Source organism: Lathyrus oleraceus, chromosome 7 (genome assembly GCF_024323335.1).
Source record: "Lathyrus oleraceus cultivar Zhongwan6 chromosome 7, CAAS_Psat_ZW6_1.0, whole genome shotgun sequence".
In the NCBI taxonomy this organism is placed as follows: Eukaryota; Viridiplantae; Streptophyta; class Magnoliopsida; order Fabales; family Fabaceae; genus Lathyrus; species Lathyrus oleraceus.
The window spans coordinates 254,693,552-254,709,203 of NC_066585.1; the positions used below are offsets into that span (position 1 = coordinate 254,693,552).

At 34.0% G+C, this 15,652-nt stretch overlaps 1 protein-coding gene across 1 annotated transcript; it reads left to right on the top strand.

Moving 5' to 3' along the window:
* Positions 1 to 5,399: 5,399 nt before the first annotated feature.
* Positions 5,400 to 8,157, top strand: LOC127105988 (transcription activator GLK1). Its single transcript, XM_051043211.1, has 5 exons — positions 5,400 to 6,185; positions 6,608 to 6,748; positions 6,987 to 7,325; positions 7,423 to 7,539; positions 7,708 to 8,157. Exons 1-5 carry the CDS (start codon positions 5,760 to 5,762, stop codon positions 7,849 to 7,851), a joined length of 1,167 nt encoding a protein of 388 aa, XP_050899168.1. The 5' UTR covers positions 5,400 to 5,759; the 3' UTR covers positions 7,852 to 8,157.
* The last annotated feature ends 7,495 nt before the right edge of the window (positions 8,158 to 15,652 follow it).

Sequence of the window (15,652 nt, forward strand, 5' to 3'; positions counted from 1 at the left end):
ATATATATATATATATATATATATATATATATATATATATATATATATATATATATATATATATATATATATATATATATATATATATATATATATATATATATATATATATATATATATATATATATATAATTTATTAGTTTGTAATAATCTTCTTTTTGTGACGCGAAAGTGTTTATCTTAGGAAATTCTTCTTTTATGTTGTTTTGAAATAGTTGCGTGAATAATTTAGGAAAACCATGGATAAAAAATGGATGTCTGCCGATCGATTGTCGAAAGAGTACGAGAATGGGGTATTGGAATTCGTTAAGTTTGCTGTTGAACATGTCAAAGACCCCAGTCGAATGAAATGTCCTTGCTTGGGTTGTTGTTATATGGGTCGGGTTGACGCAGATGGATTGAAATCGCATTTACTGATGCGTGGAATTGATCGAAGTTATACGTGTTGGATATTTCATGGTGAGAAAATTAACGAGAATGTTGAACAGAGGGAGAAAAGTAATACGACCTATGCTTCATACGACAAAGACACGGAAACATACGATTGTGATCGAGTTGAAGAGATTGTAGAAGCACTGGATGAAGATCTTCATGATTGTCCTGAAATGTTTGAGAGGATGGTAAGCGATGCAGAGAAACCGTTGTACAAAGGTTGCACTAAATTCTCAAGACTTTCTGCGGTATTAAAGTTGTACAACTTAAAGGCGGGCAATGGATGGTCGGATAAAAGTTTCACAGAGTTGTTGGCCCTTATGAGAGAAATGCTACCGGATGATAATGTTCTTCCTAATCGAACCTATGAGGCAAAAAAAATGTTGTGCTCTATTGGCATGAGCTATGATAAGATACATGCTTGTCCTAACGATTGCATTTTGTTTCGTAACGAATATGCAATGTTAACTGAGTGCCCTAAATGCGGTTTGTCTCGATATAAGAAAAGATTATCTCCCGCAAAAGTCTTATGGTATTTTCCGATAATTCCGAGATTTAGGCGCATGTTTCGTAGTGAAACCGATGCAAGACATCTTACTTGGCATGCAGATGAAAGAATTATTGATGGAAAGTATCGGCATCCGGCTGATTCACCACAGTGGTCGAAGATTGATAATGATTATCCTGAGTTTGGATCAGAAGCAAGAAACCTTCGATTGGCATTATCTACTGATGGAATGAACCCACATGGTCTTCAAAGTATCTCACATACCACATGGCCTGTGATTCTTATGATTTATAACCTACCTCCGTGGCTATGTATGAAGCGTAAGTACATGATGTTATCTATGTTAATCTCTGGGCCTAAACAACCAGGGAATGACATAGACGTATACTTGACACCTCTGATCGAAGATTTAAAGATTTTGTGGGAGAACGGTGTGGAGGTTTATGATGGATATAGGAAAGAAAGTTTCAATTTGAGGGCGATGTTGTTTGGCACAATTAATGATTTTCCAGCATACGGGAATCTATCTGGGTATAGCATTAAAGGTCAACGTGCGTGTCCTGTTTGTGAAGACGGAACCGATACGATTCGATTGGAACTTTGCCAGAAGAATGTGTTTCTCGGTCATCGTAGATTCTTACATTCTAAACATCACTACCGTGGGTGGAGAAAAGCATTCAATGGAGACACCGAACATCGTAGAGCTCCACCCGCATTGTCAGGTGAACAAGTTTTTGAAAAGGTGAAAGATGTGCGTACTGAGTTTGGCAAGCCTTTTGCACATAAGATTGTGAAAGGTGGGTGGAAGAAAAGGTCGATATTTTTTGAATTGCCATATTGGAAGTCTTTGTACGTGAGACATTTTCTCGATGTTATGCATATTGAAAAAAACGTATTTGAAAGTGTTATCGGTACATTACTCAATATAAAAGGCAAGTCTAAGGATGGCCTTAAAGCAAGGCAGGACATGTTAAAAATGGGAATGAGAACTGAATTAGCACCCGTGAAGAAAGGAAGACGAACATATCTACCACCTGCCGCTTTTACTTTATCTAGAAAGGAGAAAAAAAATTTGTGTAAGTCTCTGAGTGAAGTTAAGGTTCCAGAAGGTTACTCATCTGATATCAGAAGACTTGTTTCTATGAAAGACCTCAAGTTGAAGAATTTGAAGACACATGATTGCCATGTTATAATGGAACATTTTCTACCGATAGGTATACGTTCTATTTTGCCAGAAAAAGTAAGAAGTGCCATAACTAAATTGTGTTTTTTCTTTAGGTCAATTTGTAGTAAGGTGATCGATCCCGAGATCTTACCAACACTACAAAAAGAGATTGTAATTACCTTGTGTGAGCTTGAAATGTATTTTCCTCCGTCTTTTTTTGACATAATGGTTCATTTAGTTGTTCATCTTGTGAAAGAGACACAGTTGTGTGGACCAGCTTATATGAGATGGATGTACCCTGCTGAACGGTATATGAAAATATTAAAAGGGTACGTGAAATCCCGAAGTCGACCAGAGGGTTGTATTGTTGAACGATACATTGTTGAAGAAGCTGTTGAGTTTTGTACTGAATATTTGTCTAACGTTCAATCGATTGGACTCCCCAGAGCTCAGATTTTCGACAAAATGGAAGGTAAAAAATTAATTGGGAATAAAATTGTGACAATATCAAGGGATGAACGGGATCAAGTTCATTTGTATGTTCTGCACAATAATAATGAGGTTGAGCCATATGTTGAAATGCACAAGGATGTACTCCGAAGGTTAAATCCGAACAGAAATGAAAATTGGATAGTTATAGAGCACAATCAAAGTTTCATACAATGGTTGAAGGATCATATTTATTTGAAGCGCTCTTCAGATCCTTCTTCGGTAACAGAAAGGTTGAGATGTTTGGCATATGGTCCAAGTTTGCATGTGTTTTCTCATAGCGCATATTCAATTAATGGATTCCACGTTTTTATCCATATTGTTTTTCCATGTGTAGTGTCCTCGACAGCGTAATAATATAGATTGTGGATATTACACGTTGAGGTTTATGAAAGAAACTCTTCTTATGGATCGAACAGATATTCCATCTGATGTATGGATTTCTAACTTATGAGTTATTTTCATATTTAACACATATTTCTCATAATTAAATAGATTTAACTAAATCATACTATGTTATATTATTATGTAGTACTTTGATGAATATAGATGTGCTTATTACTCAAAAGATCAGTTGGATGAAATTAAAGAGGAATTGTGTCAATTCATTATCGAGCTACAGGTTTTGTGAGGTATTGAACTCTTACTTTAATTTTGAATGTGATCTGAATAACTTTGAGTGAATTCCATTTGCTTACTACAATCTTTATTTGGTGTTGTTTCAGGTTATATAGCATATTTAGAAGATAGAACTAGAATGTGTTGAAATACATTTTGATTAGCATTTTTGGAGGTTATTAGAAATGTGTAGATTTTTTGTAAAGGCAAACATTTTCAAGTATATATATAAATACTCAAAAAACTGCTGAAATTAGAAGTATATTGTGTTGAACTATAATGTGTTTATAATGCATATAGATTTTCAAGTATATGTGCATATTCAGAAGATAGAACTACAATGTGTTGAACTATAAGGTGCATATAGATTGGATTCAAGCTCCAATTTATGAAAATCTGCTGAAATTTGCAATTTACAGGTGCTAAATAATGTGGTGAAAACGTATAAAAAGATCCTCCAAAATTTGGAGTCTTAGACAGCGCTTTTAGGCAAAAAGCGCTGGTAAAGGCATTTTAATTTTGACCTTAGACAGCGCTTTTATCAAAAAAGCGCTGGCATAGGTGGTTAATTCAACAAAATATAGTGTAAAAAAGCGCTGGCATAGGGTGGGCTATACCAGCGCTTTTTCTGTAAAAGCGCTGGTATAGCCCACCCTATGCCAGCGCTTTTTTACACTATATTTTGTTGAATTAACCACCTATGCCAGCGCTTTTTTAATAAAAGCGCTGGCATAGGGGGGGTTTAGACAGCGCTTTTTCAGTAAAAGCGCTGTCTAAACCCCCCCTATGCCAGCGCTTTTTTAGTAAATTAAGCGCTGTCTAAGACCTATACCAGCGCCAGTATAGCCAGCGCTTTTAAGCGCTGTCTAATGTCAAAAAAAGCGCTGTCTAATCCCTTGTTTGGCATAGTGAATGTCTTATGTGAGTAAAATTTATCCAACCTACTGATTGAATCCCCATCTTGACTCAACCAGGTGGATTTTTTTACCTAGTAGTGGTATATCACTGAGTCTCATATTCTCTATATTATCCAGGGCTAGACAATTAGACGATTTAGGTATATATCGACCCCAAAAGTTAAGTCTGAAGCAAATTGCGATTTCATTCTAAAAGCCTAATTTTCACCGATAAAATTTCAATTTTCGACAAATTTGATTAAATCGGTTTGATGTGTAGATCAAATAGATTTGATCGGTTTAATATGTATTGGACTAAACCCATAAAAACTATTTATATTTAATAAAACTCACAATCATTTATTTTTTATTTAAAAAACTATTAAAAATTTAAAATAGATTTTTTACTATTGATTTTTTATTATTATTACTTGATAACATTTTCAATATCATTTAACGTAATAAATTAAATAACATATAAAATTTCCTTTGACATATTTTATAAACATTAAATTATAAAAATAATAATAATTTTAATATGAACTTATTTTTATAATAAATCACTTAATAATAATAAAATAAATAAAATAAATATTAATTGAATTCTATCGAATTCGTTTTCTGACGAATAAAAAATAACTATATAAATTGACCAACAACTCTATACAATTCAAATTAAACAATTGGAGTATTTAATTTGTCCCCCCTTACTATTATCTATGAATAACTTGAATTCATTCATTTCTGCCAGCGTCTGACTTGAGTTTCCTAAACCATTCCTTTCTTGTCTTGATAATATATTATTGAAATCGGCTGACACATACCATTCACACTCCATATTTTTGTTCCTAGTAGACTGATCTTATTTACTTAATCAAACATATCATTCATTATTTAACAAAATCTATGACAAACTAGTGGATAATAAGGATATCGTAATTTTTTTAGCTCACTCTTCTACTTTATTTTTATCTTTTACATGCTATTCACGTTTCAAAAACAAAAGTCATTTCTTTCTCCAAAACTAGAAAAGGCATTATACCCCTTTTACTTTCACTATACTACTACACACTGTTATTATCAGACATACTTTATCGGACCCAACTTAAATCTCTCACTAGTCTCTTCATACACCATTTATGCTCATCCCTACAAAAACATTATAGATATTTAATAATTACAAAAAGCTAGCTAGCTCACGAGAGCACTTGTGATGAATTATTTAAAATAAAAAAAACCTTGACTATTAAAAAAAAGCCATCCACAAACAAGAATATATAAAAAATTATATAGTTATGCAATTGAAACAGACCAACACTGCAAGTAGCACAGACCCTCCCAAACGAAACACATAAAAACAAATCTCTTTTGAAACTTCACCTAATTGTGGTTCACATCCAATCTCCTTCTCCACATACTTTCTGACACATTTCCAAAAGTGGTAACGTTAATCATATCATTGCTATAAACCAAACTCTTCTCCATTATTTGAATACATGTTTTCCTTCCCCTCACAAAGCTAACTACTTATATTTTATATAAACTCTATCATTGCTAAGCTTTTCTCAATTGTCATGCACACATGATTGAGCAAATCTTAGTTTGCTAGAAAAACTAGGTTGAGTAATTGAGTGTGGATCTGAGAGGATTGATGCTTGCGGTGTCACCATTGAGGAGCATCAACAAAGATGAGAACCAAGAAGGGATGGAGAGTTTTTCCATGGGGAGGAATACTTCAATTACAACCGGCGAATTCGGCGACGGAAATATATTGGAAACCATTAACTTCGACGACGACTTCTTTGTTGGCATCAACATGGACGGAGATATCTTGCCGGATTTGGATATGGATTCGGAGATTTTCGCTGAGTTCTCCGAATCAGAGATAAACTCATCCGCCATCAAGAAAGCGGATGAAAATAATCATTCAAAGGAAGAAGAAGATAAAGTGGGTTCGGAAGAGATATTGAGCAAAAGAGATGAATCTGTTGTTGTGAATCCATTGCCGAAAAATGGTGGAAAAGGAAGAAAATCATCGAGTCAATCTAAGAATCCTCAAGGGAAGAAAAAAGTCAAGGTATGTTTATATATAACGAAGCTTTAGAATATTATTCTTGAAAGGTGGTTTATCTTAATTTGGTAATTAATTTCAGTGAAGGTTGAGTTCATCATGGTTAGTACGTAGCTTTTTAGTTTATCATTAAGGTTCTGTCACTGTCTTCATAATTACCAGTCTTGAAAAAGTTTCTGATAAATGTGTTGAAAAAACTCACGGGTACCCTAAATGTAGAGATAGAAGCTGAATTACAAGATTAGAATTGTGGAAAATTTTGATGACAGATGATGAAAAATCACTTTCAATTCTAAATATACAGTGGTGTCAAATTATTTTAAATTAAAATCAGGTTGTTTATTGTAATATAATTTTTTTAAAATAATATTTGTGTAAAAAAAAACATTTTTATTATTAATTAATGTGGGTTTTTTTTGTGTACCTAGGTGGATTGGACACCAGAATTGCATAGGAGATTTGTGCAAGCAGTGGAACAACTAGGATTGGATAAAGCAGTCCCTTCAAGGATTTTGGAGATTATGGGAATTGATTGTCTCACTCGCCATAACATTGCCAGCCACCTTCAGGTACACATATAAGAAAGGTTTTATATAATAGTCTTGGTTGCGAAAAGGTTTTTGCGATTTTAATCAATACAGTTGTTACGACACTGATTACTGTAGTCATAATTTATTTTTAACATAAAAACAATGAATAACAGTATCGTTATTGCCACCTACTCTGTCGCGGCCGTTTCTAATGACTGATTTTAATTTTTGTATGATTATTTGTTACATGTAACATATTTTTGTATGGTGAATGCAGAAATATAGGTCCCATAGAAAACATGTGTTAGCGCGTGAAGCAGAAGCAGCAAACTGGAATCAAAGAAGACATGTGTATGGTGGTGTAGTAGGAGGGAAGAGAGAAGTGATCAGTTCATGGCCAACTCCTGCAGCAGCACCTGCCATGGGTTTTCCTCCTCCTCCTCCTCCTTCCATGATTCCATTGCACCATGTTAGACCCTTACATGTATGGGGACATCCTTCAATGGATCTATCATTTATGCACATGTGGCCGCAGCCGCAGCCACCACCGCAACCGCTCTCGTGGCCACCGACATCACCTCAAGACCCTTCATTTTGGCATTCTCAACACCAACAGGTAATTAATCACCTCTCTAATCAAACTTAAACATTTTAATTCATAATTTATTGATTTGTCTAACTAAAATAATATGATATCTTTCTTTGATGAATAGAGATCTTTTGGATGTCAACTCCCCAGCATCCCACCGCATAGTATGTACAACGCAGATCACAGCATTGCCGCGGCCGGTCCTGCTTCTGGTCCCGGTCACTTATTCGACTTCCATCCGGTAAATTTTCTCTTTACCATATTTATTTTATCATGGTTAAACCGTAGCTAACCAACACACTGCATCTAAAAACTTAAGATAGTTATGTTAATGAATGTCATAATATTTGAAGACCTAGATTATTGTTTGCATATGTGATTATTGCTCTTAATTACTTTTTTTTTACAGTCAAATGAGAGCATAGATGCAGCTATTGGAGACGTTTTATCAAAACCATGGTTGCCGCTACCACTTGGACTTAAAGCTCCAGCACATGACAGCGTAATGAGTGAATTAAAAAGACAAGGAATTTCAAACATTCCACCCTCATGAGCTTGAAACAAAATAATTTATCCCTAATGGGAGCTAGGTTCCAATAAACCCTAATTAATTCGACGACTTTATATCCATTAGATGTTGCATATTTGTTGCATCTAATTTCAATGTGAGAGATCCATATTGTAATTTCTAGCTTTCTTTTAGCAGCAAGGAAATAAAGGAAAGAAAAAATGGAATTGCCATGTGCTAATGCATGATAGATCATTAGCCATTTCGTATATGTATGCTTAATAGTGTAAAACTAAATAATAAGGTGGGGACTCTCAATAAAGTACGGAATAAAGTACGGAATTTTTGAAATATTCATTTACTTAGGTCACATATTTAATTTTTTATTTTGATAAAAGAGTTCAAACTAAATAAAAAAAATACAAAGCAAAAGTAAACTTATTAAGTTGACTAAAAAATTGTTGATAAACCTTCGAGGAAGAATTACTCTTGCATCTACTAAAGTATTAATGCAAAATGTTTCACGATACTATATGAAAAAACTCGAACACTTATACACAATCAAAAAATAGTAAAAAAAAAATATAAATATAAATTTTTACGAGAATATTCGTTACACTAACATTAAAGAGTCAAGATAATTTATATGTGTAAAGTTAAAATTTAAGCTTTCCTCGTAAGAATATTGTAGCAAATGCTAAGTAATACAGGTTAGATATGATTCAGATTCATTTACATTTGAGTTTAATTTACCTGCGTTTGAATTTGCTTTGAGTCGAAAAATGGTGTGTCTTATTCTTTTCTTCTTCTTTGAACTAACTCTTTCAGGATCTCTCGCATCCCCTGTATCGTGAGAAATAGAGGACTCAAGTATGAGCCTCTTTTTATTTTTCTTCTTCCTACTAGAAGGCTTTAGCACTGCAGTATCTTGGTAGGACTCGAGTGCGGTAGAGCCAGTCGTGGTAGATACTTTGGATTTTTTAGGAGATTGTTGAAGAGAACCAAGTGTCTTTTCTTCACTACAGAACTCCGACTCCTTCTGCGGAGACTAACAAAAACAAGGGAGGTTAAACCAATAAATAAGATAAGAAAATAACGAGGAAATCAATAAACCATGCTTCCTGGCTAGTCGAGACCTCGAGGGGTCACTTCAAGAAAACTTTCGTTTAGCATCAGCCAAAAGCCCTCGCTAATAAGCTAAAAGCTGACGCTACTGCGTGTTAGAGATTACTTAGCGTCAGGGTTGGGTCGGACATCCTAAAGGTGGAAGCAAAGCATAATCACGAGTCGTCGCTACCATTAGTGTCGGCTTTGAGAACGCTATTGTGACGCTAAAATACAAAAAAAAACGACGTTATCTTGCAAAAAAATAAATTATATATAGTGTCGGCTATTATCGACGTAACTTTCACATGGGGGCGGATTAAAGTGACACTTAGACATTCACTCCAATGCTTTAGCGTCGATTCTGAGCGACACTCTTGTCTAATTATGGCCACGTAGTGTCGATATGTAGAGGCACTAGTTGTGGCTTTATTGAATCATAGTGTTGCTAATAACTGGCGCTATATTCCAATAATCGTGTATTATAGCGTCGCTAAGAACCGACGTTAGTGGTTTTTTATTTTCCTTTTTTACATTTTATCGTCGGTTATAGTTAACGCTATAATCTTATAATTGTGTTATAGCATCGGGTATGGACGCCGCTAGTGTTTTTTTCCGGTTTTTTTTTTATATTTAAACCTATTTAAAACCAAATTTATTTGCTATATAAAATTTACCCAAACCTATTTTTAATTTCAAATTATTCATTGATATATTATCACATCAAAATTCTAACACAAATTAACAAACTTGTGTAAATCCATGATATTGCTACATTAATTCAGATGTCAAAGTTACATCAAAATATTGACATAATATATTAAACTTATCATATCCACAATATTGCTACATAAAGATGTCAAAGTTACATCAAAATACCGACACAAAATATCAAACTTGTGAAAATCCACAACAATTTGAACAAATTCTAAAACTAAGAAAAAGACAATGCATATGACTTAACATCCACCACTCATTTCTTCCAGATCCAATGACTGTTCACCAGAGTCATCATCGGAATGGCCATGAGTATTAGCATTGACACTAACAGGAGCAATGGAAGGACCCGTCTGACCCGACTGCCAAGCAAACAACTATTTCTGAAACTCTTCAAATTTCCTTTTCAAATATTTTGTCTCGCCTTTAGCTTCATTTGCACGTGCATTAGCTAATGTAGCCTCTTCACGTGCTCTAGAAGCCTCAGCTCTAGCCACCTTAATGGTTTGGCTCTCTGCTTCTCTATTCGGGTTTGCAACAGTCACTTGTGTCAAGTAAGACACTCAATATTGTATGTTGACCGTCATTGGGGCAGTTCCATAACACCGGCCTCATGACTTACCGCCGGCAGCTTCTTTCCATAATTGTAGCTTTTCCGACCCATCAACATTATTATCATTTTGTGTGGCTTGTGTCAAGCGATTCACATAATCTTCCTGTACAATACAAGATAATAATCAGTACAATTTAAACTAGTCTAAAACAAATGAGGCAGAGAATAAAATTACAAACTGCAAACAATAAAATTACAGCTACATTCCAAAACTACAAAAGCGACGATATATTAGCACAACGGCTAAAACATAATATGGTATCATCATAGTACCTACATTCTGGAAAAAAACTGTTTCAAGTACAATAATGTGAAACACCTCTGATAATATGGTCTCAGTATAGCACCTACAAAGTTAGTCACTTTATATATAAAGATTATGGAGTCACTTTACTACTTACATTTTATCTCACCACTTTTTCATTAGAATGACTTTACAAATACATTTCACCATTTTGTGAAGAAGCATAAAAAATGTATGTAGATTTCTCTTTTTAATTTCTTGTGTGATTTTGTCATTCTTTTATCCACCTTAATACAAAGTACAACTTCCCAACAAAGTTACTTATCCTAACATCATACATAATCTCATAACAGATAAAACCAATGTCATGTCATTTTAAGGACTAAATCAGTAAAGGCCTTACATGTGTTTTCTCTGCACGTCGGTCAACTCACTTCCCATTCTTCTTTTTGTGGGTGGCCATGAAGAGCTTGTCGGGATTTGGTGGTCAGCCTAACTTCTTCTCCTATAAATAAAGACAACATATATGTGATTACAATGAATATCATATATGAACATCTTGACATATTGTAATTACAAATAGAATACACATCAATTATATAACAAGATCATGATGAGCTCTACGTCCTGTGGTATGGACCGCCTCACCTCTGGTTGATGCAAGATTAGTCTTATTTTGTTGAGAGAGCTTTTTGAATTCTTCAGTTTGCCACCCGTCAAGAAGATATGCATAAACCTTTTCACCCATCCAAGATGGTTTTGTTGCCTTTTTCCTAATCTTACCAAATATATCAATTATTCTTTTACCACAGGCTTTATAAAACAAATCTTTCATTTTTGCTTCATCACACGACTCCCACTGAACAAGATACTGCCAGAAAAGAAACAATGTTGATTAAACTGTAAAAAAATATACATTGTCATCATACTATAGTAAAAACAATTACATGTCTTACTTTAAAAAGGCCAAAGTATTCATTTCTCTCTTCTCTTCTAGCGCGTACTTCAAGCTCACTATACCACATGAAATTTCCACGATAAAGTTTTATTAAAACTTTTCTAATAGCTGCAACAACAACATCGCTTGGAGTCAACCTACAAAACAAAAATCATAAAAGAACATGTATGCTTCAGTATTCCAAATTTCAGCATTCAAGCACACACCAAAGCTTGATGGCAAAATGACACACTGTGACCATATATAAATACCAAATGTAAAATAAAATAGAATCCATTTATGTTATTAAATATTAGAATTTGTAATTATATTTCTACATTATGGATGTAACTAAAGTAACTCTCCAGCAAGAAAAAATCTTGGAGATAAAATTGTGCAGACTCTAGTGAATTTATCCTAAATAAGTATTCTTACAAATAATTAAAATGTTAAATAAAAAATATGCACAAACGATTAAGGTAGTAGTGAATATTTGTATTTATTTATTCTATAGATAATTGTGTATGACTCAATGCTTTTGGTCTTTACTGTATTGTTTTTACCATATAACATGTATTGTTTATTATGGAATGTTAGCAACTATTTAACTAAAGTTTACTAAAGCCATATAATGTGAATTGAAATCAATCTCAACCCCTTTTCGAACTAACAAAAAGGGAAACTTCAGAATGGTGGGTATCAACTTTTTACCTACCATTCTTTATAAGCATTATGATTATAAAAGAGAATATATATGAGTGACTCTCCACTGGCATCAAAATTGGCCCCATAAATTTTGAGACAGTAGAGAATAAGAATGGAACATTTTGATGATCCTACCTTATATCTTCTGAAATATAGTCTATTGCAGGTTCCTACTTAGTTTATCATCTGCACAGGTAGTAACTAAGATGTAGTATTATCATTTATACTGATATTTTTTACATTATGAAGACAGTAATACTAAGAGCTAAAATTTACTTTACTGTAACATCTTTTTTTGGATCATTCATTATAATATTGGCAATTTTCTAAACAATATTAATTAAAATGAAATGTTGTATTCTTAGTTCACAATGAAAAGAGAAAGTTTGTTGTAACGTTTTATATGAAAGTAAAATATACAAGAGTACAAACAGATATATGACATATGAGGTTCACATCATATAGTATATTAATGTAAATAATTTGGATGATGGGGTTAATAGCAATAATTTGAGTTAAGGTGAGGTAGTAGAGGTCCACTTGTTATTAGCTTTTACACTTATAAGTGTGTTTAATTGAAATGCACCGTCTCTAATTCCATTTTATTAAAATTAAAATTTCCAATGTCATAAGTAGTAGCAATTGGATACACACACAAAAACAAAATCCTAAAAGTAGTTAGAAGAGGGGTTCTCAAGGCTGATTTTTGGTCTCCTCAGAATGAGTTCTTAATGCTTGTGTCAGTGCCACAAGAAAATATAAACTTTAGCTTTATAATTTTTAAACTGTACTCTCATATATTAGAATCAATATCATAAATAGATTTTAAAATGAATCTATTCTAAGTGTGTATCAATTGAGAATATTGAGACAATACATGGAAAGCACTCTAATTTAAAAGGTTAGTTATTCATGGAATTAAGTGTGCATAAACTACTAAATTTCTTGCCCATGGTCCATAATGCTAATCATCGGCCTTTTCCCACCAGAAAATGCTTGTTTTGTGGCCTCCTCTTCCCCACCAGAAAATGTTTGGTCCCTTTCCTCTTCCTCCACCGCTACCGTGGTGTGATGGACAGTTGGACCTTGCAAAACATGATGTGTCACACCCGGGGTAGGAACAAATGTACATTCCTCAAAAGTCGGGGGTGTTGCATCGGTTGTCTGAGTTGGTGGTGGTGTGTCGGTTGTATGAGGCGGTGGAGGTGTTGTGGTTGTATGAGGCGGTGGAGGTACTACGGTTGTATGAGGCAATGATGGTGTTGCGATTGTTTGAGGTGGTGGTGATGCTTGCGTTCTTTGACGTATGCTAGAAGTGGTGCTTTTGTTCCTTGTGTCATGCTTCAAGCGAGATGTGTTTATAGCTAGAGCCCGTGTGGCATATGTCGTGTCCGGTATAACCTATCAACAACTCTTTTTTACACAATTGGCATTAGCAAGAATGCATCAAAAGATATTAAATTGTAAAGAAACCAAATAGTGAAAGTTTTAGACATATTACGATTTCTTGCTCATTGGTGCTCTCTTCTTTGACCCTTCTCCTGTAATTTCAACTTACGTCGACCACGAGCCACAAAAATCTACATAATATAGCCAACATTTTACACAATTGGCATTATCAAATATGTATTCTTACTATTGCTTTTCCCTTGTCCTTTCCTCTTCCTCCACCGCTACCGTGGTGTGATGGACAGTTGGACCTTGCAAAACATGATGTGTCACACCCGGGGTAGGAACAAATGTACATTCCTCAAAAGTCGGGGGTGTTGCATCGGTTGTCTGAGTTGGTGGTGGTGTGTCGGTTGTATGAGGCGGTGGAGGTGTTGTGGTTGTATGAGGCGGTGGAGGTACTACGGTTGTATGAGGCAATGATGGTGTTGCGATTGTTTGAGGTGGTGGTGATGCTTGCGTTCTTTGCCGTATGCTAGAAGTGGTTCTTTTGTTCCTTGTGTCATGCTTCAAGCGAGATGTGTTTATAGCTAGAGCACGGGTGGCATATGTCGTGTCTGGCATAACCTATCAATAACTCTTTTTTACACAATTGGCATTAGCAAGAATGCATAAAAAGATATTAAATTATAAAGAAACCAAATAGTGAAAGTTTTAGACATATTATGATTTCTTGCTCATTGGTGCTCTCTTCTTTGACCTTTCTCCTGTAATTTCAACTTACGTCGACCACGAGCCACAAAAATCTACATAATATAGCCAACATTTTACACAATTGGCATTATCAAATATGTATTCTTACTATTGCTTTTCCCTTGTCCTTTCCCCTATCTCAATACAGAAAATTTAAATTAGAACAGTTAAGAAGAATCAAGAACTCTATTGCATATATTCTGATTCCTAAGATTTCAATTTAAAAACAAATATTGCATATTCTAAATTTCAAACTACCAAAAATTATTGAGCAATTTGCTTCTCGCCCACTACTGAATCTTTAATAGACCCTGTTGATGAAACAGTCAAGGACATCCAAAGACAATCTAGTGACATTCATTTTATTCCTAAGAACAATTGTATTAGAATAAAAAGGGAATACATAAGAATCGTGAAAGTTGTTCAGTGCAAAAGCACCTTTTGAAACTACCACAATAGTTTGAAATGTCAATTTATTTTTCTTTTTTGAAGAAAAAAAATCACTCATTGGAAATGTATCTCAATAGAGTACCCTTAATTCCAATTTATATTTAAGAATGAAAGAGTACGATGCTAATGATTTTCCTTTTCTGGAATTGTATTATTCACACATTAAAACCATCAAAGAGGTGTTAGCTCAGTAGTAAGAGTTTTGTCTTTAAAACCTAAAGGAACTGAGTTGGAATTCCACCTAAGACAGTTAGTTGTAAAATGACCATTAGTGTCACTGATATCAACAATAGTTCCCCCCTTCTCTAGTTTTTTTTAATTCACACATTAAAACCAGTCATATGCTTATGTTATATTGATCCTTATTTAAAACCTCAAAAGCTATAAATTTTAGAAGTAAAATTCAGTAGTGTTTCTAATTGACGATTTAAGGTACCGAATATGCAATATGACATTTTCATCAACCTGAATAGAGAACCATCCTCCTATCATTTTATCACCAAAAATGAGAAATAGGGAACAAAATATTGATTATATATTATACACGTAAGTTAAATGGAATAGAAATAACTAAATGGGGCTAAAAGTATTTATCAATCAACAAACAATTATGTTATCAAGATGAAAACCATTTTTAGTCTTTTACAAATTAGCAAATTAGTTTGCAGGCTGATGGGAAACTAAGAAGAAGATTAAAAAAATTAAAACATATATCCAAATTCCATTTCATAATTCAGTGTCCATAAAAGAGTCATAAACAAGCTTTGAATAAGCACTTGCAAGAGTAAGCTTTAATCATGTCTTGATGTCTGAGATACTAGGAACCAGAGCCCCTGAGGTCAAACAAATTCTTAGATAAGTAATGAGAAGTACCACCAACTCAAAATAAAAACAGATATGACAAGCCAATAATAAAAACTAAATCAGTGAGAAT